This window comes from Vombatus ursinus, unplaced genomic scaffold, assembly GCF_900497805.2.
Source record: "Vombatus ursinus unplaced genomic scaffold, bare-nosed wombat genome assembly UNPS02014773.1, whole genome shotgun sequence".
NCBI classification, from domain to species: Eukaryota; Metazoa; Chordata; class Mammalia; order Diprotodontia; family Vombatidae; genus Vombatus; species Vombatus ursinus.
Window position 1 is genome coordinate 34089887 of NW_020954551.1, and position 25578 is coordinate 34115464.

Below are 25578 nucleotides of genomic sequence, written 5' to 3' on the forward strand. Positions count from 1 at the left end.
AGAACCTTTGGAGCAGAGTTCTTAATACTTGGGTAGTCTGGTGAAACCTATGGTCCTCTTATACATGCGTAAAGTAATACACATAGGATTACAAAGGAAGCCAGTTCTATTGAAAGTGACAAAAACATTTTTCATTTATTTATTTTTACAAAAATGTGTTTTTTAAAAAGTTCACAGACCCCAGGTGAAGAACCCCTGTTTTGGAAAATTGTCCAAGTCCTTCACTTTACTGAGGAAGAAACTGAAGCCAAGAGGTTAAGTGAATTACCAGGCCACACACAGGAAGGAAAGGTGGATGTAGCTTTCTCTTTTTGTATCGCATTTATATTACAGAAGTAAGATCATAGGGTATCCTATCAGAATTTTAGCTAAGCTTGAGCAGGAAAAGAAGCATTAACCATAATTTGTCTTAGAGTAGTAAGGCATTAAAGATAATCCTCTTCCCCGGACATCTGTCTAAGTTGGACAGATTCACATCTATCTGAGATAGTGTAGGAGAAAAAAAATGGACAAAGCATAGCTCCCATTTTCACCCAGGTGGTGCCCTCTTTTCTACTGGGGGTGATGTTGATGGAGAACACTTTTGACAAAAGTATTTGTAGCCCTGTTGATACTTCCTGGAAAGTATGGTAAGGACATTTGATGCTTGGAATTATTGGCATCTCATTGATGGCAGTGTCAAAGCTGGAAGATAATTGAATCCAACAACCTCATTTTATGATAAGAAAACAATTTTAGAGAGGTATTAATTTGCCCAAGGTTACATGGATGGAAATTGGAATGGGCACAGGACTTGAACCCACGTCCCTTAATTTCCCCAGTGCTACTGATCTTAAACAGCTTATTTTATGAATTACTTTGGTTTATCATCTGAAATTTATTCTCCTGGACTGTTCCTATTGGTTATGAGGGGGGAAAGAAACAGGGAGAAAACTCTAGGGCACTAGGCATTCTTCCCCGGAGATGGCTTTATAACTGTCAAGAGAAGTAGAGCAATGCTTTTGGGAATATCAGGGACTCGTCTCTTCAAGGGCTGCAGTCACCCGCACTGCCTTAGGCTTGACAAAGCACTGTTGAGGCGGTCTGTGTAAGGTGAAGAAATTGAGCTTCTTAGCTTGCTCGCTTGGTGGCAGAACTGGGGCATAAGCCCAGGATGTTCTGCTTCCTGAGTCGAGTATGGTTTCTACTGTAGCAAACTGCCTCTCCATCATTACTTAACAGTTTTGTTGCTGGCTTGGTGTGTGACTCCTGTTTTAGTAGATCTGTGTCTGTGAGTCCTCAGTCATAAAACAGCCTCTGGTTTGGGGCTTTTATCATCACTGATTAGATAGCCACAGGATTTAGAGCTGGACAAGACCATGGAAGGCATCAAATCCAAGTCTGTTGTTTTACAGATGGCAGAACTTAGGCCTCAAGAAGGGAAGGGGCTTGCCTGGTGGCAGATGATGAACGAGAAGCAGGGATGGAACTCAAACCCAGACGCTGTGCCCCCGGATCCAGTTATTTATCCATTGTCCTACATTTCCCGTTCCCCTAACCACATCACACTCTCAGCACCGCTTCTGGGCTGCTTGACTCGGGTCCCAGCACACTAGACGTAAACACTTAGGGCATCCTGGGCCCAGGATAAGTATATGGTTGGGTGCTTGTCACCCAAATTGGTGCTAGGTGCAGAGATGTCCTTAAGCGCAGGTAAATGGTTGACTGTCCACCTCAGTATCAAGGAAGGGGCCTTCACATATCTTCTTCCTCTAACTGTTAGGATCTGTTAAATTCTTTCAAAGCGTTCAAAATCATTCCACAGTGATAAAACTTAAAATGCAAATACCTCTGAGAGAGGGGAGTTGGTGGCCCATCTTCCACATAACTAGGATGAAATAGATTAAAAAAAATTTTTTTTAAATTTTTACTGAGAGTAGGAAGGCGGGTGTTGATCAATTGCTAAGGCGCGACAGAAGACAACAGGGCAAAGAAGGTCTGAGGACCTGGCCTCTTTCTTACCCAGGCTGGGTGGTTATGTGGGAAAATATCATTAGAAAAGAGTTTCTTATCCTTGGGGCTAAGAATATGGATTTGGAGCCACTGACATATACCAGGCTGCTCCACAAGATGGTTGCTCCTGTTGCTTCATTTGCCTTATATAATCAGTACCAGGCTGGGGTCTTCAGCAAGACCTGTACTTGTATATGGTAGCAGTAGAGCACTAGACCCAGACTCAGGATGACCAGAGTTCAAATCCTATTTCAGACACTCATTGTGTGACCCTGCACAGGTCATATAACCTTTGTGAACTTGAGTTTCCTTGTCTATAAAATAAGGATAATAATTGTACCTACAGGGGTGTTGTGAGGATCAAATGAGACAGTGTTTGTAAAGCACTTTGCAAACCTTAAAGCACTATAGAAATGCTAATTATTATTAAAGGCCTGTGGCTTATGCTAGGGTCCTTCGTGAGTGGGATCTGTCTGCCTGCATAAGAGGCAGAATCTTTTCACACCCCCTAGACCAAAGTACTATTTGGAGATTCCATGCTCCATAGAATTCAAATTATGAAGGTATGAAGTTAGTGTTACTTATCAGGGTCAAAGGTTTTGACATCTAAGTTTGTCTTTGAGCTCTCTCCTCCTCTCCCCCATTTATTATTTCATCTTGGACAAGTACTCTGTACAAGTACTGTTAACTCTTTCTCCTTTGGTGGTCCACCCTCCTCTCAGGTGCCCCAGTCTTCTGTCCTGTTTTCCCATCCCATATAAATCTGCCCTTCAGTCCTTGATTTAATCTCAAATACTCAGATGCTGTGATGTCATCAATTTGGAAATTCCCTCAAAAGTCACAGGTTGCAGCCCCATCATGTCTGCCGTTCCTATGTGATTGATTCTTATCCAGTCCTCCCAAAAGTTCAACGTAGTCCACCCAGTGTGCTGGAGTGCTTCACCTTCAGGAATGGAGAGGGTAGGAATGGAGCATTCACAAATTCCACTTGTTATCTTGCCCTTCCCACATGAGCACTCAATCTTTACTCCTATTGAGTAATTCTGTGATGACCTCTTTGTCTCCTGTTCTGTGTTCCTCATTGTTACTTGTTGCAGCCTACTGCCTCCCACCACCAAACTATCACTCTCTGTGATACTAACATTGAAGTGTAAATGTAGACACCTTCAAGATACCATTTTTTTTTTTTGAACAGTGATGAGGTCCTTAAGTTTACAGGGTCAAATAGGCAACATCTTGTGAATAGGGATGATATGTTTTGGGCTCCTGAAAATCACACCACCTGAATGATACCTGTGTAAGGTCTATATTGCTGCTCCTATTTACATAGTATTTAAAGGCTAAGAAAGAGTTTCCCTCACAATCCTGGGAAAGTAGATCAAACAAGTATTATCCCTATTTTTAAAAAATGGGAGGTGGGGCTCAGACTCCTTCCACCGCAAAGAGTGGAAACTCCTTCACGACTGATTTTTAATTTATAATCTTGAGAGTTGACTGGGGCATTGCAGTTAAGTGGCTGTCTCTGGTCACCAAGCTTTTACATATCAGATAGAGGACTTCAGTCTAAGTCTTCTTGACTCGAAGTCTGCCTCTACCCACTAGGTCACATTGCCTCACCATCACCATTTAACAAAATTAAGTGAGGCTAATAGAGGTGAGATAGTGGGCGGGGACTGGACTAGTACTGGGATTCAAACCCAGGTCTCTCGGGACTCCCAAGTTCAGTGTGCTTTGCAGTACAACATGTAGGGCAGAGAGCTGGGAGGGTACTGGAAAGAGAGAGATGGAGGGGATGTAAGACTCTTACAGTTCCCTTAAAATTCCATCACATGTGTGGCCTACCTGGCCCCTGAGGTTAAGGGTATAACTGATGGCTATTGAACAGCAAAGTTCACTGGCCATCAAGTTCAATATCAGAAAAACCTCAATATGGATTGTGATTTCCCACCAGAAGATATAGAGGGAATAGGAAAGTATAGTGAGCTAGGGTAGATCAATTCTTCTTTGCTCATTGACTTCCATATTATTTCAGACAAATTTATAGTTATCCATTGTGGTCTGGTGGGCTGTGACATCAAAAAGACTGTTTCTTTCAGCTGTGGCTTTTCCACTAATTAGCAATCTAGAAACAAACTCTTCTCTGCATTTTGGAGAGTTCTAATATTTAAAAGAACCCCACTCAGAGGGGATCCTTTGTGAAGAGACTCTCTACCCTTTGAATAGTCAGCCCTTAATTTGTCAGTTTTAAAGAATTCGGATTTTGTCTGGTTTTCACTGACTGGGCACTCATCCCTCCCCATGGAATATGTCTTCCTGATGCTATTGGCTAATGCTCAAGTTCTTTCCCAAGAATGTTACAGAATACTTCTGGGATGAAATAAGTTCCCCTTTTGAGATCTCAGGCTACAATGAGAATTTTATTTCTCTCCCCGGCATACAATTAATGCACAGATGGGGAAGTTGTCAGGGAAGCAAATTTGGATGCAAGACATGGGATGATGCATGTTGGTTAGAAAAATGTGTGGGTTCATCTCTTCAGTGCATCAGTTTTCTCCTGTATTTCCTGAAAAAGAAAGAGAAAGTAGGTGAGATCAAATGAAAATTCCCATTTGTAATTCTGCTTGCTGATGCCATTAAAAAAACAAACAAAACAAAAGGCATCAGTTTTCATCCTATGTAATAGCAAGCATTTATAGACTGTTGTAAAGTTGGGAAAGCACCTTCCACATTATCTCATTTGATTCTCACTACAACCCTGGAAAAAGGTACTATTGTTATTCCCACTTTACGTAAGAGGAAATGAAGATTAGGAGAGTTTAAGTGATTTGCCCAGGGTTACACAACTTCTAAGTGTTTGAATTAGGATTTGAATTCACATCTTCTTCACCCTGAATCCCGGTGTTCTTATTTACTTTACCACCTGGCTGCTTAGATTGGAGAAGGCTAATAATGGTAATTATTGGAGTCAGCTGACCCATCAGCTAATAACCATTGAGTGAATCACTATCATTTATTGAGTTCTTTAAGGTTGGAGAAGTGCTATATGAATGATTTTATTTTATCACAACAACCCTTCCTACAGATGAGGAAAGTGAGGTAGACAGAGATTAAGTTATTTGTTCAGGATTACAGTGTCTTAAGTCACATTTGAACTTTCTGACTCCAACTCCAGTCTTCTTTCCATTGTACCATCTGTCTGCCCAAAGAACTTTCACAGCCATCATCAGATTGCTTAGCAATGAGCTCTTAATCACTCGACACATTGGGGTGGGGGAGGTTGGATGGCTAGCATTTGATGGAATATCATAGAGAAGATTCTTGCACTAAGAGGTTGGAGTTGTTGACTTCCAGGGTCACCTAGGACCTATGATTTTATCATTCCTGAGTACTAATTACCAACAAAAAGTACCAAAATTGGGCCAGAAGAGGAAAAGCCAATTATGAGTTACCCAAATGACTTTGGATTATCATAGCTTTATAAATGCTATTATCATGTTGGTATTAGTATAAATAAATTTAAGCTATTTTTAGATTAAGAACTGGATACGGCATTTTATTGGTAAAGGAACTCCAGGATGAGGGAACTCTTTCTTACCAATCACCCCTACAGTTTATGGTCAGAAAGCTGCCTAGAGCCCAGGAGGTTGTGACCTGTTCCCCTTAGACTGCCAGTATGTGTGAGAGTTGGGATCTCCACCCTGGTCTTCCTGACTCTGAGGCACCCTATCTACTTTTCCACCCTACCTCTTGAGCAGTTAGTCTCATCAACTCTAATTATTATCATTATTAAATACCCCAGAAATGCACTCAATCTGACTTAAGGTTAAGTTGGAGTAGCAATAACTGACTTAGCTAGACTGAAAACTATTTGTCTCAGTTTCCTCATCTGTAAAAGGGGAATAATAATCACATGCCCTCTCTTCCCATCTCACAGGGCTGTTGTGAGGATGAAGGAATATAATGGAAAGTAAAGTATAAAGGCATATCAGAAATTGTCACTGATACAGTTGGGTTGGGGATGGAGCTGTAATGAGGCTTCTACTGGGAGGAAGTGCCCTCTGCTGGCAGTGGGGAGAGAGTCTAATCCCATCACACCTTTCTCTCCTACTCCCTCTCAGCTCCTCAAACAGGTAGCCTCCTGGGCTGGGGAAGATAACTTTATCCCCAGGGAGTAACAAGGCAAGAGCTGCCCCAGCTCAGAATTTTTCACCACTGGTCACATAGACATCCATGGGGGATTTTCTCTAAACGTTCCCTATTACATAATGGCATAGGCACCCTTTACCTGTAGACCTGAGGTGTTTCAGACCAGACCTGGCCGAGGTGCTGAAATGATGAGGAATTGGGAATGGGGAGATATGGACCTCTGAAGAATGAAACTTACTTACTTGACAGTTTTGGTGAGGGTTACACCTAGCCCAGACTGTTCTTCAAATGAGAACCCCACCAGAAGAAGCTTAATAGCTGGCATTTACACAGCACTATAAGGTGTGCAAAACTGTTTTACACATGTAATCTCATTTGATTCTTAAGGTAGGCTTGACTACCTTGAATGAGAGATGATCATCTCTACAAGACCCTTGTCTCAGTGGACAATGGGAAATACAGGCACAGGGTCAGATTTCTGTCTGGCTTTTGAGCACTTGCATAGACTTGTGGCACCCTTCTTTCCTGGCCGAATACTTTTTTCCTTGAATTTTACTCTAGCTATACTGAACTACTTACTCTGTACCCCAACACACCATGGGCATTTTCCCATTCCCCTGCCTTTGCTCACACTGTTTCCTGTGCTAAGTACCTTTCCAGCCCCAATTTGCCTGTCAAATTCCTAGCTCTCCTTTAAAGCCCAACCAACTCATGTGCCATCTCCTTCAGGAAATTTTCTCTGATCAATGACAACTTCCCTTTGCAGACTTTGTACTTTTCTAATGTATTTATTAGGTATTGTGTGTGTCATAATTTTCTGTGTAATGGGGGTCTGGCCATTGAAGGCCCAGCTCTCAAAGAATATCTGTGCATGCTCTTAAGTGGAGGGTTGATCCCCTCTGTTCCACCATCATGAACTTCCAGAAGGGGTATCCTCATTGGTCCAACCCTTTCTTCCCCCTTCTCCTTATATATGTTTGTCTTCTCCACTCTATTGGCCTATAAGCTTCGTGAGGAAAAGGGAAAATGTCTTTCCCAAACCTTTTCTCACATCCTGAGGCTAGCATAGTGTTCTGTACTCAGTCGGAACTTAATAAATAAATATTTGAATGTTTACATGAATAACCAAGGGCTTCAGTTATCTTCCCAGATATCCTGACCTCAGAGAGTTGAATTGGAGAGTCTCTAAGTCTCTCCAGCTCTAAACCTTGTGTTCAAATGAGATCATATATGTAAGATGTTTTACAAACGTGAAAGTCTAAATAAATACTAGTTGTTATTATCATTATTGTTTTTATTGTCCTATGTTTAAGAAATTACCTTGGTTCTCTTCCGAAAGGATCTCCTGTAGGACCTTTTCCAGGGTGCGCCCATACTGCTGATACTGAGCCTCTGCCACTTTAATCCCAATGTCAAAGGGAGCGTTGAACTAAAGAAAGGAGCATCCCCCCACCCCCAAAAGTGGGATTAGAGACAAGTGGGACTTTCCTTGTTGGCTGTCTGTTTCCTTTAGGAAATTTCAGCATAAAAAGACTCTTCAAAGCCATATTCTTTCCAAGGTCACACTCACTGGAGAAGGGAGTATAGGCAGCCCAGGGACACAGGAGTCACTGACTAACACTGGCAGTTGATACTGAAAAGTGTTGGCCTCCCTTGGTCAAAGTTTGTCTTTGGGCTCAAACACCTGAACTATTCTCCCTTCCTCTCTTTTGTCCCTTGGAGTCTACCCTAGGGCTTATGCCCCCAGACTTGCTTTTAGTACCGAGAATTTAGCTAATAATGGTTTAACTTGTCCACTCTCCCCCTTCTTCACCCCCCCACCCAGGGCCGTTCAAATTGTCCCAGCAGACTCTGGAAGATAAATCTTCAAAACCCAAAGGAATAAATCTCTAATGGTGGAATTTCAGTCACTTCAATTAGAGGTGGGAGATATATTTTAAAGCAGGACATCCTGCCTAGTGCTTTTAAAATCTCACTGAATAGTTCTGTGGCCAGTCTTGGGAGTGTGTGTGTGTATGTGTGTTCTTTGACACCTTTTCTTAACATTTCCTCTTCTTTTCACTTCTCTCTTTGCTTATTTTTTTTTTTTTACTCCTTCCTCCCTTTTTCTCCTCCTCTTTTTTTCTATCCTGACCCAAATTGCTTCTGATAATTCACAGGATTACTTAACCCCTTTGGTATCCCTCTAGGCTAATGAGGATCCTGAGGGCCTGATCTAGACTCCAGAACACTGAACAGAGAATCTGACTTTATGATTGGTGACATTAATCAAGTCATTTACTCTGTGACTCAGTTTTTCCAATTCTAAAATGGGAATAAATAGCACCCAATCTTTTCTCTTTGCCAGCAATGTCAGGAGATGAATTAAACATCCAATATAGCCTTTTCTTTAAAAAGGGAGGGGGGGGAACCTACTTGTAGCTTTATCATAGAATTATAGGCTTGTTAGTGTTAGAGCTCTTCTAATCAAGACCTCTTCAATCAAATACGGGATAGGGTGGGAGTGGAGGTGCCTTATACTGAATGCCCAAAGCACCAGGGTCTTGGACACCAGGACTACGCCAAATGCATCATGCTCCATTGATCTGCTATCTCTTGGGTGTTTCTCATTGTCTGCTATCTTGGGATGTAATTTCTGAGCTGGTGTGCCATATGGGGGCTGGTTTGATTCCGGGGGTCCAGATCTCCTGTCTAACCTCCCGGCTGACTTCAATATCAGTTTCTTGATATTTGGAGAGAGAAGATCCACATCAGTGCTATCCTACCATTGTCAGAGGACTCTGGAAGTTAGAAGTCCAAACAAAATGGCGTTTCTCTAGGCTAGCAAATTTGTATATCTTGCTCCTCTAATTTCAGGTATTTGAAATTATAAAAATCACCTTTCTTTGTTGAATTCTTCTGTACTGTTGTACCCATCTCAATCCTATCCCAATCTTTTTCATCCTTTTCCATTTTACCCTCTACCCCCATACCCAAGCCTGAAAATACTCCCCTTCATCCTTAATGTCTCCTTTTCATTTTCTGTCTTGCATTCATAGAAACCAGGGGTTCCCTCCTAAAGATCAGTGTGTCCATGGTTGTCCCGTACCATGCTGGTTGGCCCTTCTTTCATATCCCCCAAGGAGGAATTGGCATACTCCTTCCTCCTCCATTGTTCCTTCAACATCTGGCAGCCTCTCTTCCTATGAGCTTTACTTCATCTGTTTATAGAATCCCGTTCAGATCCTTCTTGCTTACACCTGCTTACATCTAGGCATTCTCCCTCTTCTCAAAGAGTTCAGTATCTGCATCGATTTTATCTCAACCCCCATCTTCTTACTTGAGGATCTTGTATACATGTTAAGGACTCCTCAAACACACTGGTCTCTGAGTTAATCAACGTTCTTAATTCCCATGACCTAAAGCTTTATTCTTAGTCATCCACAGGAATGATCAAACCTTACTCACCACTATCTCAAACTGGGTTGCCCTCATTTTCAGATTGTGAGGGTCTTGTCTCTGATCATAATCTCTTATCCTTCCATCTCTTCCTCTGAGTCACTTCTAAATCTATGACTGATTATTTCTGCACCCTCCAGTCTCTCTAGTCCATCACCAAATCCACCACCTCTGCTCTCGCCCTATTTCCTCTCTATGTAGGTTTGACCTTATTCTTCACTTTTGATTCCTTTGCCTTCTTTTCCAACTGCTGTTCACAATTGATCAACCTTTAATCATCTCCACCATCTGCCTTCTCTGCTCATCCTCCTGAGAGGCTAGAAGCTGGTGGAGTAAAAAGTCACATTACTGTGCTGGCTGAGTCTACTACAAATTAATTTTATTTCATCTCAATGGGGCCTTCATTGCTACATGGCAAAATGTGCATTCTCCTTTAATTGTTTCTCTATCCCATTCCTCTCTACCCCATGAATTGTCCAAACCTTCTCTCGAGGCCCTAGTGGTACCCAACACTCTCCCTGATTTGCTCACTTCCTATTCGAATGAGAAAATCAAGTCTATCTATTGTAAGCTTTCTTAGCTCCCCTACTCCACTCATCAAAACTCCTCTGCATCCATCCTTTCATCCTTTGCTCCTTTTTCTGAGAAAGAGTTGGTCTTTTTGTTTGCCAAAGCCAATCCCTCTACTTTTCATCTCAATCCTACTCCCTCCAATCTCCTACAGAGGCCTGCTGTATTATTCATTCTCTCCACCCTTCTTGAGACTCTGCCTGCCCGTTGACTCTTTCCCTGCTGCCTCCAAATATGTTCCAGTCCACAGCATTCTGAAAAATCTTTATTTGACTCTGTCATCCACCCATCATCTCATATCTTCTCACTCTTACTCCCAAATTTCTGGAAAGAATTTCTAATGGAGACAAATAGATTGCTGGCTAGCCATACTTCATCGCCATCCATTAATTTCTCCATCCCTCACAATCTAACTTTCCACCGTGTTACTCTCCTGAAATTTCTCTCCAAGATCTATTCAACACAAAAATCTAGCGGCCTGTTCTCAGTCCTTCTCCTCCTTGACCTCTCTGTAGCTTTTTATCTCATTGACCATCCATTCCTCCTGGATCCTCCCTCAGCTTTGGTGACATTCCTCTCTCCTGCTTTTCTTTCTACTTGTCTAGCTGTTGCTTCTCAGTTTCCTTTGCTTAGTCACCACGACAACCCTTCACCTGCTTCTTCAGTCTTCTTTTCTCTCTCTACTCTCTTGGTGAGCTCATCTCCCACGACTTTAAGTATTATCTCTATAGAGATAATTCCCAAATCTACATGTCTAGCCCTAATATCTCTCCTATAGAGCTAACTGCCTGCTGGATTCATCCATCCGGATGTCCCCTAGAATCTCAAACTCAGTATATATAAAGTTGAATTTACTATCTTCTCCCCTAAACCTGTCCCTCTTTCTAAACTTCCTGATTTCTATTAAAAGCACTACTGTGCACATAGTCCCCCAGATTTATATCCTTGGAGTTGTTCTTTACTCTTCCTTCTCCCTCACTCTCCATAATCTATCAGGTGCCAAGCCTTAGATCTCTCTTCATCTGTTACCATCTGTAATGTCTCCACTCTCACAGCCACCACCTAATTCAGGCCCTTATTGCCTCCCTCCTGGACAACTGTAATACCCTCGTAATTGGCATCCCAGTTTCTCCTCTAATTCATCCTTTATACATGGCTTTGAAAAGAATCTGCCTTAGTTAAAGGGTCTGGTCGTGTCATCCCCTCCTGAAAAAATTTTAGGGGGCTCCTCATTGTCTTCAGGATAAAATACCAGCTCCTAAGCTTGGCATTTATAATGTCCTTCCCATACTGGTTCCCATCTACTTTGCCAGACTCATTTCAAACTACTTTTTCTTTCAAATTCTATGTTCCGGCCAACTGGACAGCTGTTTCCTGAAGCCCTGCCTATACGTGAGACCATAAGTGGTGTCTTGGATATGAACTACACTCTCTCTTCATTTTTATCTCTTAGACACTTTGCTTTCTTGAAGCCTGAGTTCAGATGCCACCTCCTCCTTGGAGCCTTCCCTGATCTCTCCAGTTGTTAATTTTCTGTCTCCCAAGTTTCCTTGTACTACACTTCCATGTGTAGATAGATCTCCCACCTCCAAAACCTATCTTCCAGTAGCATGTAAGCTCTTTGAAGGCAGGAGCTAATTCATTTTTTGGTTTTTGTATTATCAGTGAATAGCATAGTGCCTTGCACATAGCAGGCCTTTAATCAACATTTCCCAACTTGAACTAAACTGCTTTTAGAGCTAGCTGGAAGGGGCCTCGAGATCATCTGACCCAACCACTCAACCTTCAGGCAGTGGAAAAAGTGGAGTGGCCTGTTCAAGGTTATACTAATGATGATATAGGCAGTACTAGAACACAGGTCTGAATTGTGATGAACTGCTTTCTGTCCTTGGGTAGGAGTAAAGAATTGGACAAGGCCCTGTTGTCCCTTCTATCCCTCTTATTATTCGGGTTAAATAATTTCATTTGTTCCACCTCCAATTGGTTTGCAAAAAGCAACTTAATGAAAAAGAAATACTACTGATTGAGTATCAAGAAATTGGGATTCTCGTTCCACTCTGCCACTGACTTTGTGTGACCCTGGGCATGTCCCTTCCTATCTCTGGGCAGCAGCTTATTTATTAGATGACCTTTGAGGCCTTTTGACTCTGCCATCTTGTGTTTATACCACACAACCACGTTGTGGTTAACAGATGATGATTAGACCACCTTCAAATGGAAAGAAAAATGCAATGGGTCCCTCTGGCAAATGACTTTGCATTTAGCTGGAGTCCATGGAAAGGGACCAGATAAGTAGCATTGTGCTATACTGGAGAAAGAGAAGGAGCACTAGGCTAGGAACCTGGAGATGTGGGTTCTAGGCCTGGTTCTCCTGCTAAATCAAGGGGTGGATGACTATAGCTTGTGACCTGGTGGCAGGGATCCACATAACTGAAAAAATAACTCTACTAGAAATCTGACTGCTGGTACTATCTATAAATTAACTCTTATCTTATGGGTTGTGCATGTTTGTGCATGTGGATTAAAGTTCATTTTTAAAGAGTCAAGAGCCAGAAGGGACCTTTGAGATCCTCTAGTCCATCTTACATGTGGGGAAACCAAGTGGAAGAGCCAGGACTAGGAACCAGGTCTCTTGATTCACAATTTGACTATACAATGCTATCCCTTTAACCTAGTGCCATTCCAATGCCTAGGCCCCCTAAGTAGACTGTAAGGTTCCTGAGAGCAGGGACTGGGTCATGTAATTCTATACATCCTGGTTATTGTGCCTGGTTATTGAATGATGGATGAGACACTTTCTTCCTAATCCATTTCTGCCTTCCCCTTCCTCTTACCCCCATCTGACTGTGTGGAAGTACCAACCTGGATTTCCAAACCCTTCTCTACTCCTTCTGGCTGACTGAAAGAGTCTTCCACGTCACGGGGCTGAAGTTTGGCAGGTGGCTTTTTGGATTCCTTCCGCTGTTGGAAAGACACAGAATGTTTCCTTCAGGGAGTGAGCCCCTCTGAAATCTCTCCCTTGTGTTTCTTTGTGGGTGGAGTGGGGCGAGGGTTTGGGAGAAATTTGAGAAGAAAGGGCCCAGAGAGGTTACATGCCTTGAGCACAGTCACAAAATTACAACAGCAGAGCCGAGATTAGAATCCAGAACCAAGACAGCAGCCCTTTGTGGGTGAATGGAGGAGGATGGGTACTGGCCTGGGTCTTTGGGTGCTCCGGGCTTAGGAAGCTGGAACCTGCCAAGGCCACATCAATCCAGAGCACACTGAGAAGGAGTAGGCTACAGGTGACCACCTTGGGGAGCATCTTCTCCGATGGGACAGGAAGTAGCTGGGGCCTGAATAGAGAAAGGCAGGAAGACAGCCCCTCCTTCCCACCCCGGCTAAGAGACTAGCTATGTTCTGCCATATGACTCTGCTCAGTGGGCAGTGGCCTGGCCCCTGGTGCCTGGTACTCTTGGCCCCTCTTATCTCCCCTTCCCCCTTCCTGTGCTCTCAGGCTACTTTCTGCCCGATTTCTTTTAGCTATATTGTATAACCTAGGTCCCTAGATAGATTTGCAATGAATGATGGATTTGAAGCTAGGAGGGACCTCAGAGGTGATCAATCTGATTGTCTTCTCCTCTCCTCATTTTTTTCTCCCCCACCCTTCATTTTGCAAATGAAGAAACTGATGCTCAGGAAACTTAAGTAAATTTCCTAAATCAATTTATGAAAGTATTCCTAGCAAGGCTGTTACACTGGCAGCCTCAGAGGTGGAATTCAAATCCAGGTTTCCTCAGTCCAGAGCCAATACTCCTTCCACTGGACCATGATATGACTGATATTGAAACTAGAGGACAAATTTCTTTTTTGTTTTTTTTCCTGCCTTACACAGTGATTTCTCTATCTTATGACTTCACCTTCCAATCTTTAATAAATAACAACAAAAATTGTAGCTAACATTTATATAGCATCTACTATATGCCAGGAATTGTGCTAAGTACTTTACAATCATCGCATTTGATCCTCACAACAAACTTGGGTCATAGGTACTATTATTATCCCCATTTTACAGATGAGGAAACTGAGGCGAACAGAGGTTAAGTAGCTTGCCCAGGGTCACGGAGCTAGTGTCTGAGGTCACATTTGAACTCAGGTCTTCCTGACTCCAGGCCCAGGGCTCTGTGTACTGTGGTGCTACCTTTTTTTACTGAGTATGTGTTGTGAGCCCTCTGTGTTCCCAGATCCTACTGGGGACCATTAGGATATCAGTATTGTTATCAATAGTAATAATACTAGGATGCAAAAACAGTTCTTAGGGGAAGTTTTATATCTCTAAATGCTTACATGAACAAAATAGAAAAAGAGGAGATCAATGAATTGGGTATACAACTAAAAAAACTAGAAAAAGAACAAATTAAAAATCCTCACTTAAATACCAAATTAGAAATATTGAAAACCAAAGGAAAAATTAATAAAATTGAAATTAAGAAAACTATTGAACTAATAAATAAAACTAAGAGCTGTTTTGATGAAAAAAAAAACAATAAAACAGATAAATCTTTGGTTAATTTAATTAAAAAAAGAGAAGGAAGAAAACCAAATTACCAGTATCAAAAATGAAAAGGGTGACTCCACCATCAAGGAAGAGGAAATTAAAACAGTAATTAGGAACTATTTTGCCCAACTATATGGCAATAAATTTGACAATCTTAGTGAAATAGATAAATATTTACAAAAATATAAATTGCCCAGATTAATAGAAGAGGAAGTAAAATACTTAAATAACCCCATCTCAGAAAAAGAAATTGAATAAGTCATTGATGAACTCCCTAGGAAAAAATCTCCAGGGCCAGATGAATTTACAAGAGAATTTTATCAAACATTTAAAGAACAATAGTAATAATACTAGCTATTATTTCTAAAGCACTTTAAAGTTTACAAAGAACTTTGCATGTGTAAACTAATTGGAAGTAGGAATGATTTCATTTTTTGGATTTGTATCCTCAGCACCTAGCCCAGCACCTGGAGGGGCTTAATAAATGCTTGCTGGTTAATTTAAAGAAAGAGAATATTCCGGGCCTTTATGGCCAACTTGAGGAGACAAGGCTAATTCCCATGAGATGATCAATATTCATGTGAATGGCCTCATAACCAGAGAAAGATCTTTTGAGCTGGAAAGGATGCAGAGATTTATAGAATGTCAGAGAAGTGAGCAGTGATCGCCTCCAGTCAGAGCCTGTTTTAACTAAAGCAGGGCAACCTTATGTCAAACACCTCCCTTCCCATCAGAGTCTTCTGACTAGGGGTAGGCTGGGGAGGAGAGTGAGACTTTGGGACTCTGGTGGCCCAGGATATGAGGTGGGAGTGTGTTTGGGGGTGGGTGGGTTGCTGAAGGGATGCCCCGCCAAATATAACCTTGGACAGTGAGTGGGTCAGTGCAATTCCTGGGCAGCCCAGTGATGAGAGGCAGGTGGGTCTGGGGTACCCTGGACCACTTTCCAAACAGGAAAAGGGATCACTTGGCATATTCTTCCCTGAGAGAGGGGTTACTCTGGGACCTCCAGGCACAGAGATTGAGCTGGTCCAGGGAACGGGATAGGGTAACAGCTACATGGCCTAGAAGTGCTCTCTGATATCATAATCTATGTCCCCCCCCAACCAAAAAACCACCTGGATTTGGCCTGGGTATCGGGATTCCTAGTGATGGCTTTGCATCTTGTCCACCCACCAATCTCTATTTTATAGATCAGGAAATTCCCAGGGCAGGGAAGCCGCTTGTTCATGTCTGTGCAGTGAATTAAATCTGCAAAGAAATAAACACATAGGTAAACTGATCAAAAAATCTTTTTAGAATGGTATTCTTACCTGCAGGATCTCACAGACAACTTGACCACCTTCTATTTTGGGCTCTTATATAGTGAGTAGAGTTTGTTCTAAGCAAACACCCCACCTCACCCCGCTAAAACAGGCTGGTTTGCAGAGATGTTTCATGCACCCTGGAAACTTAACATGCTGACGTCACCTTGATGGAAATCAAAACAAAGGAGGTCAGAAGGTCTGGAGGAATTACAGGGTTGGTTTGGGGTGGGAAGCCTGTTCCAGCTGTCACTAGAAAGCAGGAGGGCAACAGACATACCATCCATTCCTGGGAATGAGGACATCTAGGCCTACTCACAGCTGGGCCACTAACTTGCTATATGGACTTTGGGTCAATCCCTACTCTTCTCTGGGTCTTAGTTTCTCCATCCATCCATCCATCCATCCATCCATCGATCAAAGCATTTAATAAGCACCTACTATGTGCCAGGTAAAGTGCTAAGAAAGGCAAAAACACAGTCTACTCTTAAGGAGCTCACGTTGTAGTACAGGAGAGAGCACATAACTATGTACAGACAAAATATAGATAGAGTAAATGGAAAGAAATCTCAGAGGGCAGGCACTAGCATTGAGGAGACCCAGGAAGGGTCTCTTGCAGAAGGGGATTTGAGCTTTCTTGAAGGAAGCTGAGGGAATGGGGGAGACAGAGGTAAAGAAGAAAAACATTCCAAGCGTGGAGGACAGCCAGGGAAAAGATGCAGAGGTGGAGTGTTGGGTATGAGAAGCCAGGAGGCCAGTGGGGTGGAATGGAAGCTGATGGAAGAGTCTTGGGGGTTGGGACAGGGTGAGTGGAGGGCACTAAAGTATGAGAAGATTGGAAAGGTGGGAAGAGGCCAGGTTGAAAGGGCTTTAAAAGCCGAAAAAAGGCTTTTATATCTGATCCTGGAGGTAATAGGGAGCCAATGGAGTTTACTGCGTAGGAGGTGACAGAAGCAGACATGCATATGAGGAAGATCACTTTGGCAGCTGAATGGACGATGGATGGAGAGGGGAGAGAACTGAGGAGGGGAGACCAACCAGCAGGCTAGTCCGTACATGCACCAGCGTCTGGGGTTACATAGGTGTCAAAGGGAAGAATTTATACATCTGGACAACTTCCCTGTCCTCTCAAGTTTTTAAATTGCATTCTTAGGTTAGTATAGTTTCCGTTTTTCTCTTTAGTGTTGAAAAGGTTTTGTTGGTTTTTTTTTGGTGGGGCAATTGGGGTTAAGTGACTTGCCCAGGGTCACACAGCTAGTAAGTGTCAAGTATCTGAGGCTGGATTTGAACTCAGGTCCTCATGACTCCAAAACCAGAGCTCTATCCACTGCTCCACTTAGCTGCTCCTGAAAAGCTATTAATGATGACAGCAACAACAATAGTAACTAACATTTGTACAGTGCTTTATAAATAATACCTCATTTTATTCTCACAGCAACCCAGGGAGCTAGGTGCTATTATTGTCATCCTCGCTTATGATCCCCATTTGGATCACATAGCTCTGGGGTGTCTGAGGCTGGACTTGAACTCAGATCTTCATCTGTGGCTGCTGAATGATACTGGTATTTGGAAACTTTGTTGAATGCCTCAGGATTGTCACCATCTTTATTCTGCCATTACTGGCTTTGGAGTTAGAAGAGCTGGGTTCAAATTTGGCTTCTGCTGTTTACTACCTGTTCAGCTTTGGGTAGGGCAGGTCACTTAGCCTCCATGGTGTGTCTGAAAGATTAATTTGGTAGGAGGGCACATTAGAGTGGGGAGAAGCTGGAAGAGGAGGAGGCTACTGTAAATGTCTAAGGACCTATGGGAAGAGGGGGTGCCACTATGATTGAAAGGTCACTGTGACACTGTGAGCTAGGTTGAACTTAGAATTGGAAGTGACTTTAGAGGTCATTTAATCAAGCACCATTTATGGAGCCCTCATTTCATGGAGGGGGAAACTGAGGCTCAGAGAGAAGAACTAACTGGGCCAAGGTCTCCTAGTGGCATAAGTGGAAGTAGTGGGATTTGAATACAGTTCTCCTAAGTCTGTCCAGTGTGGCCATGTGAAGGCTGTCAGGAAGTAAGGGCTGAAACCTGCAAAGGTTTCCATAGGCTGGAAGGGGTTAGTCTGAATTGGCATTGAAATGCCACTCTTTCCTAATATTTCTCTTACTCACCTGCCTTGGTGCCTGAAATGTCAATCACTCTGAGTACCAAGTCTCTACTCTTGGCTCTTTCCATCTCTGCCTCTAACCCCCATCATGTCAGGATTCAGAGTGACAAGCCAGAGCAAATGTCATGCACCTCACTTGGTACTAACCACACCTCATTTCATTATTATAGGACCCAGAAAAGTGGGACCCTAATTAACTAGCTTCCCAATGACAGGACAACTCCTACCTCCTACTCTGCTTTTCCTTGTGATTCAGAACCACAGAATTTTTGAGTTGGAAGGGACAAAATGGCACCTGAGGACGCCATCTTATCCAGCCTGTAACTAAACAAGAATTCCTATTACAATGTGCCAGCGAGTGACCATCCAATTTCAGCTTGAAGACCCCAGTGAAGGGGAGCTCACTACTTCTCAGGGCATCCCATTGCATTTGGGGATTGCCCTCATGGTTAGGAAGTGTTTCCTGGCATCACCCCAACTTGTCTCTTTGTAGGTTTCACTCATTGCTACTGGTTCTGCCTTCTGGGGCTAAAATTCACTACCTATTGAGGTGAGATTCCATTCTCAGGGTTAACCTTTTCCCGAACTCTCCTTCCTATTCACCTCAGCCCCTTTTTAGGAGGTGTAGTTGGTGGGTGCCAAGAAGACCTGAGTTCAAATTCTGCATTCAGACACTTACTGCCTGCGTGACCCTGGCCAAGTCACTTAATCTCTCTCAGCCTCAGTTTGTTCAGCTGCAAAATGAAGATAATAATAGAACCTACCTTCCAGGGTTGTTGTAAGGATAAAATAACAAGACAATATTTATAAAATGCTTTGTAAGTCTTGAAGTGTTATATAAATGCTACCTAATGTTGTTAATATTATCCAATGGCTTTTTCACAATGCTCATTCACTCTTTAACTTTTGACATGGCTGAACATCTCTTCCTCCTCCTCCTGGATGCCATCTCTTCCCTTGACTTCCATGACACCATTGTCTTCTGGTTCTTTTCCTACCTATCTGATTACTCCTCATTCTCATTTGCTGTTTCCTCATTCATCTCTCTCTCTCTCTCTTTTTAGGCAATTGGGGTTAAGTGACTTGCCCAGGGACACACAGCTAGTTAAGTGTCAAGTGTTTGGTCTGAGGCCACATTTGAACTCGGGTCCTCCTGACTTCGGGCCAGTGCTCTATCCACTGCACCACCTAGCTGCCCCCTTATTCATCTCTTGTCTTCTAAATGAGAGTGTCCCCCAAGGCTCTGTCCTGATCCTCCTCTTCTTTCTCTCCACCCTTTCTCAGTGGTCTTGTCAGCTCTTATGGGTTCAATGATCTCTTCTATGAAGATGATATATAGGTCTCTGTATATCTAATCCTGATGTCTTTCTTGGACTCTCATATTGCATCTACAGCTGACTGATGGACATTTCCATGTAGATGTCCCATAAACATCTAAAACTCGGCATGTCCAAAATAGAAACTATTATCTTTTCCCCTAAACCCACCTCTTCTCCTAACTTTCTTATTTTTTTTTCAAGGTTACTGCATTCCCTTTCTATGCCAACCCTCCTACCCAAATTAAACAGAGTGATTCTTCTCTTTCTGGCAGATTATCTTTGCTTCAGGTGTGCCCCCTCCCCAGCACCCCTGTCCTGCCCTTTCTGGAATCTTCCATGCTTGCAGAGTGGATGGCCTCAGTGGCTCCATGTCTGTGACATCAGAGGTGGAAAACCAATCAGAATCAGAGAATCACAGCCCGGCCCGAGTGAGACCCCATTGAATTCTATGAAGACTTCAGTCTTGGCATGTGGGCACTTTAGTCTCAGCTCTTTCTTTCCATCTTTGGAAATGGTGGGAGAAAGGCTTATTGAAGACTCCCACCAGAACATGCCTCCTAGGGGACTTGAATGTAAAGTGTACTCATACAGGCACAAGTATTTCACTGCTTCAGATTGATGATTTTACCTATGTGCCCAATCTCCCTTTGCCTACCTCATCATAAAGACTTACTCTTACCTACTCTGGACCATCTGGAATCAAGTGATGGTTCTACATAGAGCTGACCTTCAGAGACCTGGTATAGCAGTGATCTTATTTCCCTAGGCTAGATTAAGAAGGTGCTAAGGCAGCTGGCATGGAGTGGGGCCAGAGCACACATCTTCTGGTACTTTTTTTTGGAGGGAGGGGTATAAATGTGTATGTCTATGGATTCTTTCTATAATAAGTACTGGGGTTAGAGTAGGTAACTATGACTTCCTTGAGATCCTAAACCTGACATCCTTCCTTGGGGCTGCCCTGGTGTGGAGTTAGCAAAGAACTTGGGTACTGCCCCTTACCCCACCTTTGACCAGGACTAGGAGCTGTGACTAGCTGGGTAGATTCTCCCAGGACCATTGCTGACTTTCAGCTTCCTCCTAAATGGCCTAAAGATCATGACAAAGGTCCAGAGACTCAGCTCAAATTTTAATCTTCCAGGTATTGTAGTATAGTGGAAAGAGAGCTGGATTAAGTGTCAGGAGAGGTGGGTTCAAATCCTGCCTCCGACATGATGACCATAATAGCATAGACAAGTTACAACCTCTTTGAGTCTTAGTTTACTCATATGTAAAACAAGAGTACTAGCCCCTACCTTATAGGGTCATCATATGAGGTTACATGAAAGTGATTTGTCAACCTTAAGAGTGCCTACCAATATCAGGTATTTTTATTATTCCCACTCTTGGTGACTGAGACCTAGGAATATTCTTTACCTGAACCTTTATTTCCTTTCTCTTTCACCCTCTTGCTCCTGGATATCTTACTTTAGGCCTTGAGACATCCATTGAATGAAGTTAAGATGCCCCAAATATAAGCCTGTTGCTTTCAGCATTAATTGACCCATGGTCTCCTTGTGAAAAAACAAAACCCAGAAAGTCCCTATGTCTCCAAATGAATTCAACAGACTGAGATCCACCTTTATTAATAGCATCATTTGCCAATATGTTCTCTTGTGTCCACTTACACAAACACCACCTTCACTCAGGCCCTCATCACCTCTCACCAGGACGACTCCAATAACCTCCTATCACAGTGAATATCCTTCCTTGTCTCCTAGCTTTAAGTTTATCCCCTCCAATTTGTCCTCTCCACAACTATCAATCCATCCATTCTTCAATCAACAAACATCACTTAGTGCCAGGTACTGTTTCATGTTTAGAATGGGCTTCCCCATCATCTGAGTCTCTCAGAATCCTATTCCTACAAGCACAAACCCCAAACTATCCTTGAGAATTCAGTAAATAAACAGTCCTGGATCCTGAGCATTATCACGAATAAAACTGTTGCCCCTAATTGCCCAGACTTAATATTAATCTATAAATGTTTAAGAGAAACATTTCTAGTAGATCTTAACTTGCTGAATACTCAAAATCTCCAAACAACCTCGAATTAAGAGCTTAAGAAACATAGACATCAAGAAGAGGAAATCAAAACCAGGAACAGGATGTAGGTATGTGTCATCCCTGCTGACCCATCTGCTATGAGGGGTTGTCCCAAAGACATTGAACTACCTCAAGATGACCTTCCATCCAATATTTTTATTCAGTGACAGAAAGCATTCATGTTATCTAACTGCACAGTAGAATGTTAAATGTAAAAAATAATACTATCAGGATAGAGACCTGTCCCAGGACTGTTTCTATCTGAACTTCACATTAAAATAAGAAAGAAGAGGGGGCAGCTAGGTGGCGAAGTGGATAGAGCACTGACCCTGGAGTCAGGAGGACCTGAGTTCAAATCCGGCCTCAGACACTTAACACTTAATAGCTGTCTGACCCTGGGCAAGTCACTTAACCCCAATTGCCTCACCTGAAAAAAGAAGAAAGATAATAACAGTAAAAGCTCACATTTACACAGGACTCTATAAGCTTTACATCTGTAATTTCATCTGATCTTTTTTAGCAGCCCTGAGAGTTATTATTATTCCTATTTTTTCAGGCCTAGGCACGCACAGCTAACAGGCTTTCAGTTTCCTCGGTTGGAGAATAGGGACAATAATGTACCACCTCCCTTGTATGGTTTTTGGCTATTAGGATCCAATACTTATGCAAATACTGGGCATGTAAAGTGATATTCATCCTTATCATTGTCCGTTAACATCTTACCTCAGATTAGTTTATTAGATCACCCAGTTCTCCAACTGAGCTCTGAGGAAATGGGACACAAAGTAGGTACTTGGAAGAATGTGAAAGTCCTGGGCCATGTATCACTGTTGGGCATACTGAAGAGTCCTGTAAGAGCTGGCAAAGATTGGGACTCAGAAACCAGGAGCTAGGATGATGTATGGGGAGGTTACTGAAAGACAGAAAGGTTGGGGAAAGAGGGCTGGAGGAAGTGGTAAGACAACCTTTGCCCACATATCAATCTACCCAGGGCCAAACCCTAGGCCATAAGCAAGTGTGCTATGGGAAAGAGGCATTCTAAGGCCTCTGCTCTATCTGTGGTAATTGTCCCCCAGCTGGGGAATGAATCCATCCTCTCTAATCATAGCACAAATCTCCCCAGTGCCAATCACCAGAATTGATTTTAGATAAACACCAACCACTTTATCTTAATGGACTGGAAATGTGTATACAAGAATCTGCCCTAGTCACAGGTCCTATCAAATCTGTGGCGTGGTGGTTAGGCAGCCAGAGAGAGGAAATATCAGCAAAGGCTGTGATAAGGAAAGGATTAAGAAGTTGCCTGGCTCTTACTATAATTTTCTTTCAAGGACATACTTTATAAAAAACACCCAACTTCTCCCTCAATGTAATTTCTGAGACTGAGCTAGATTTGAATTGAGAAATACAGCCAAATCTTACTGATTCAGACCATTTGAGAGGAAGATCAATGAGGTTGAATGGAAATTATTGCATATTCTTTCAAGAAATGAAGCTTCATCACTTAAGTATTTTTGTTGCTATTCTGAAGTTGACAAACACCAAATAAAATACACCTTTCCATAAGCAAAGTAGAACAAAGACGATTATATATGAATCTGTGAATCTTTCTTAAATTGAACTTGCTTTTACTTTAAAGTCTACATAATAACTTCAACATAAAAACTTTCAAAGCTCTCTTGCTTGTGTTTCTTTCTTGTTTTCTTCCTGTCATTTAAAATAATGCTTTAATGACTCTCTTTTATTTGTGCTAACCTAACACAAACCTCTTTCTCTCTCCCACCTACCTATCCTCTGCCCTTGACCAAAAGGAAAACAAAACCCTTGTAACAAGTGTGCATAGCCAAGCAAAACATATTCCCACATTGCGAAGTCCAAAAATGTGAACCTCATTCTGCACAGTGAATCCATTAGTCACTTTCTCTGTCAGCAGGTGATTAACATGTTTCTTCCTCAGTCGTTTGGGCCTGTGATTGGTCGTTGAATTGATCATAGTTCTTAAGTCTTTCAAGGCTGTTTTTTTTCTTTTAACAGTGTTGTTACGGTGTGCATTTTTGGAGTTTTGCTTAACTAAGGTGGTATTAGTTCATGTAAGTCTTCCCAGATTTCACTGAAACCAACCCTTTTGTCATTTTTAATATACATTCATATGCCACAACTTGTTTAGCTATCCCTGAATCTTTGCTCTAACCAAAAGAACTTCATTTCTTTTAAGTATAGATAATAACCAGAAGGTGGTCAACAATTAGCTTGCAAGTCAGTCAAGGGCCTAGATCTTATATTCCATTGTGTGTGTGTGTGTGTGTGTGTCTCCCTTAAAGCCTGGCACAGGGCCCTATATATTAATATTCAATAAATCTTTGGTGACTTATAAGATACTTACAAATACTTGTTGACTTAACTTCTTAATTCCTGCCTAATAGAAATCCTTAGGAACTAATAGGTGAGAATGATTTATAGTCTCTGGGTTAGCTAAGCACCAGCCCCTGGAGCAATGGATCTGGGTGCACATTTTTCTTTTGGGTGGTGAAGAACTCGCCAAATCTCTTACAAAATCTCTTTGGATCAATACTAGTTGAGGGGGTTGGCCTGGCTGTGTGTGATTCTCTAATGTGGAAATTTCTTCCTATTAGAAAGGGCCGGGTCTGAGAGTTTGCATCTATCCTATCTCAGACACTACTTCAGTGTCTTTATCTTGTACAGGGATTGTAGACACTGTATGGTTATATAGGGCTCTCTGAAGGTCTCAGTGTTCTCTAGCACTGCTGCTGTCTCTCTTTTTAATCCCCAAAGACAGCTCAGGTGGATACAATCCATCAACCCTGAAGTGTTAACTTGGTGCAGCTCACTGCTCCTGCAACCTGGGAGCTGTGAGATGACTTGATAATAGAACAAAGGCCACATTATGGCGGAATGAAGGCAGAGGACGAGAAGACTTTACAACTTGACAGGAAACAGTCAAGAAAGGAGGGACATGTCCACAATAGTAATTAAATTGTTTGTATATAAATGAGTCAATGAGATCCATAGTCATAAGTCCATATGTTCATATATAAATGAGTTAATGAGATCCATAGTCAATAATCCACAAAAGAAAAACAAAGTAGATTGTCTCAACTATGACATGCAAGCAGACAGGCAACCTACTGAGTTGTTAGTTTTTTTTCCTTGATAGACATTCCCTGTGGACAATAAGCTGGGCTCAGAATAGAATATGATGAAGAGATCATGTTGAATCACGTTTAGAAAACTATGATTTGATTTTAAAAATCTCCGACCGGTCCCTGCTGCCAAAGCTCATCTTTTAAAAACCAGTATTCTGCTAATGAGGTTGTGAATTATGGAATACTAGGATCTCTCAAGGAATCAAAATTGTCTGGGGTGAGAAACCGATGACATTAGGAGCACAAGTAATGTTTTCATCATTGCTGCCCATCAAAGGCAAGGGATTCAGAAGAGAAAAGATAGTCTGCCAACAAACATTGATGAAGCACCTCCAACGTGCCGGGCGCAGTGCTAAGCGTGGGGGGGCAGGGATGTAAAGAAAGGCAAAGATGTGGTTCCTGCTCTTGACAAGCTCACATTCTAAGGGAAGGGACAACATGCAAGTAACCATGTAAATGTGAGATACATACAATATAAATGGAAGTTAGTCTCAGAGGGAAGGCACTAGAAGCTGAGTGGGAAAGGACCAAGAAAGGCTTCTTATAGAAGGCGAACTTTGAGCCGGGGAAGTTAGGAGTTGGAGGTAAGGAAGAATGAGGGACACTCAATGACAATGCATGGAGTCGGGAGATGAGTGCTGTTTTCAAAGAACAGCAAGTTTACCTCCTGCAATTCTACGCATCCCATGTTTAGGTACTCTTCTCATGCGCCTGTTTTATGGGAAATAGTAAGCTCCTCCCACTTTTCCCTCATTTCTTCACCCCCTTTTCTTTCTTCTCTTAAAACCAACAAAACAGAACAGTCTCATTCCCCAGTGCACTGTTTGTACTGTTTGTCTCCTGTGATCCTTGAAGATATTTGCATGCAAACAAT

At 42.3% G+C, this 25578-nt stretch overlaps 1 protein-coding gene across 1 annotated transcript; it reads right to left on the minus strand.

Annotated features, from left to right (window-relative positions):
• Positions 1-3729: 3729 nt before the first annotated feature.
• Positions 3730-15911, minus strand: GHRL (ghrelin and obestatin prepropeptide). The gene is made up of 5 exons (XM_027864025.1): positions 15799-15911; positions 13343-13481; positions 13009-13107; positions 7459-7567; positions 3730-4555 (listed from the first exon to the last, which is right to left on the minus strand). The coding sequence occupies exons 1-5, from the start codon at positions 15909-15911 to the stop codon at positions 4536-4538; spliced, it is 480 nt and encodes a 159-aa protein (XP_027719826.1). The 3' UTR covers positions 3730-4535.
• Positions 15912-25578: the final 9667 nt, after the last annotated feature.

What these genes read in the sequence shown, in the direction of transcription:
- GHRL (XM_027864025.1), bottom strand. Translation starts at nt 15,911, where the DNA reads ATGAACAAGCGGCTTCCCTGCCCTGGGAATTTCCTGATCTATAAAATA. An exon ending in AGAAGGGTTTGGAAATCCAG is followed by an intron (nt 7,568 to 13,008) that starts GTTGGTACTTCC and finishes TCCTTTCTTTAG; the next exon opens with TTCAACGCTCCCTTTGACAT. An exon ending in CCTTTCGGAAGAGAACCAAG is followed by an intron (nt 4,556 to 7,458) that starts GTAATTTCTTAA and finishes TTTCTTTTTCAG; the next exon opens with GAAATACAGGAGAAAACTGA.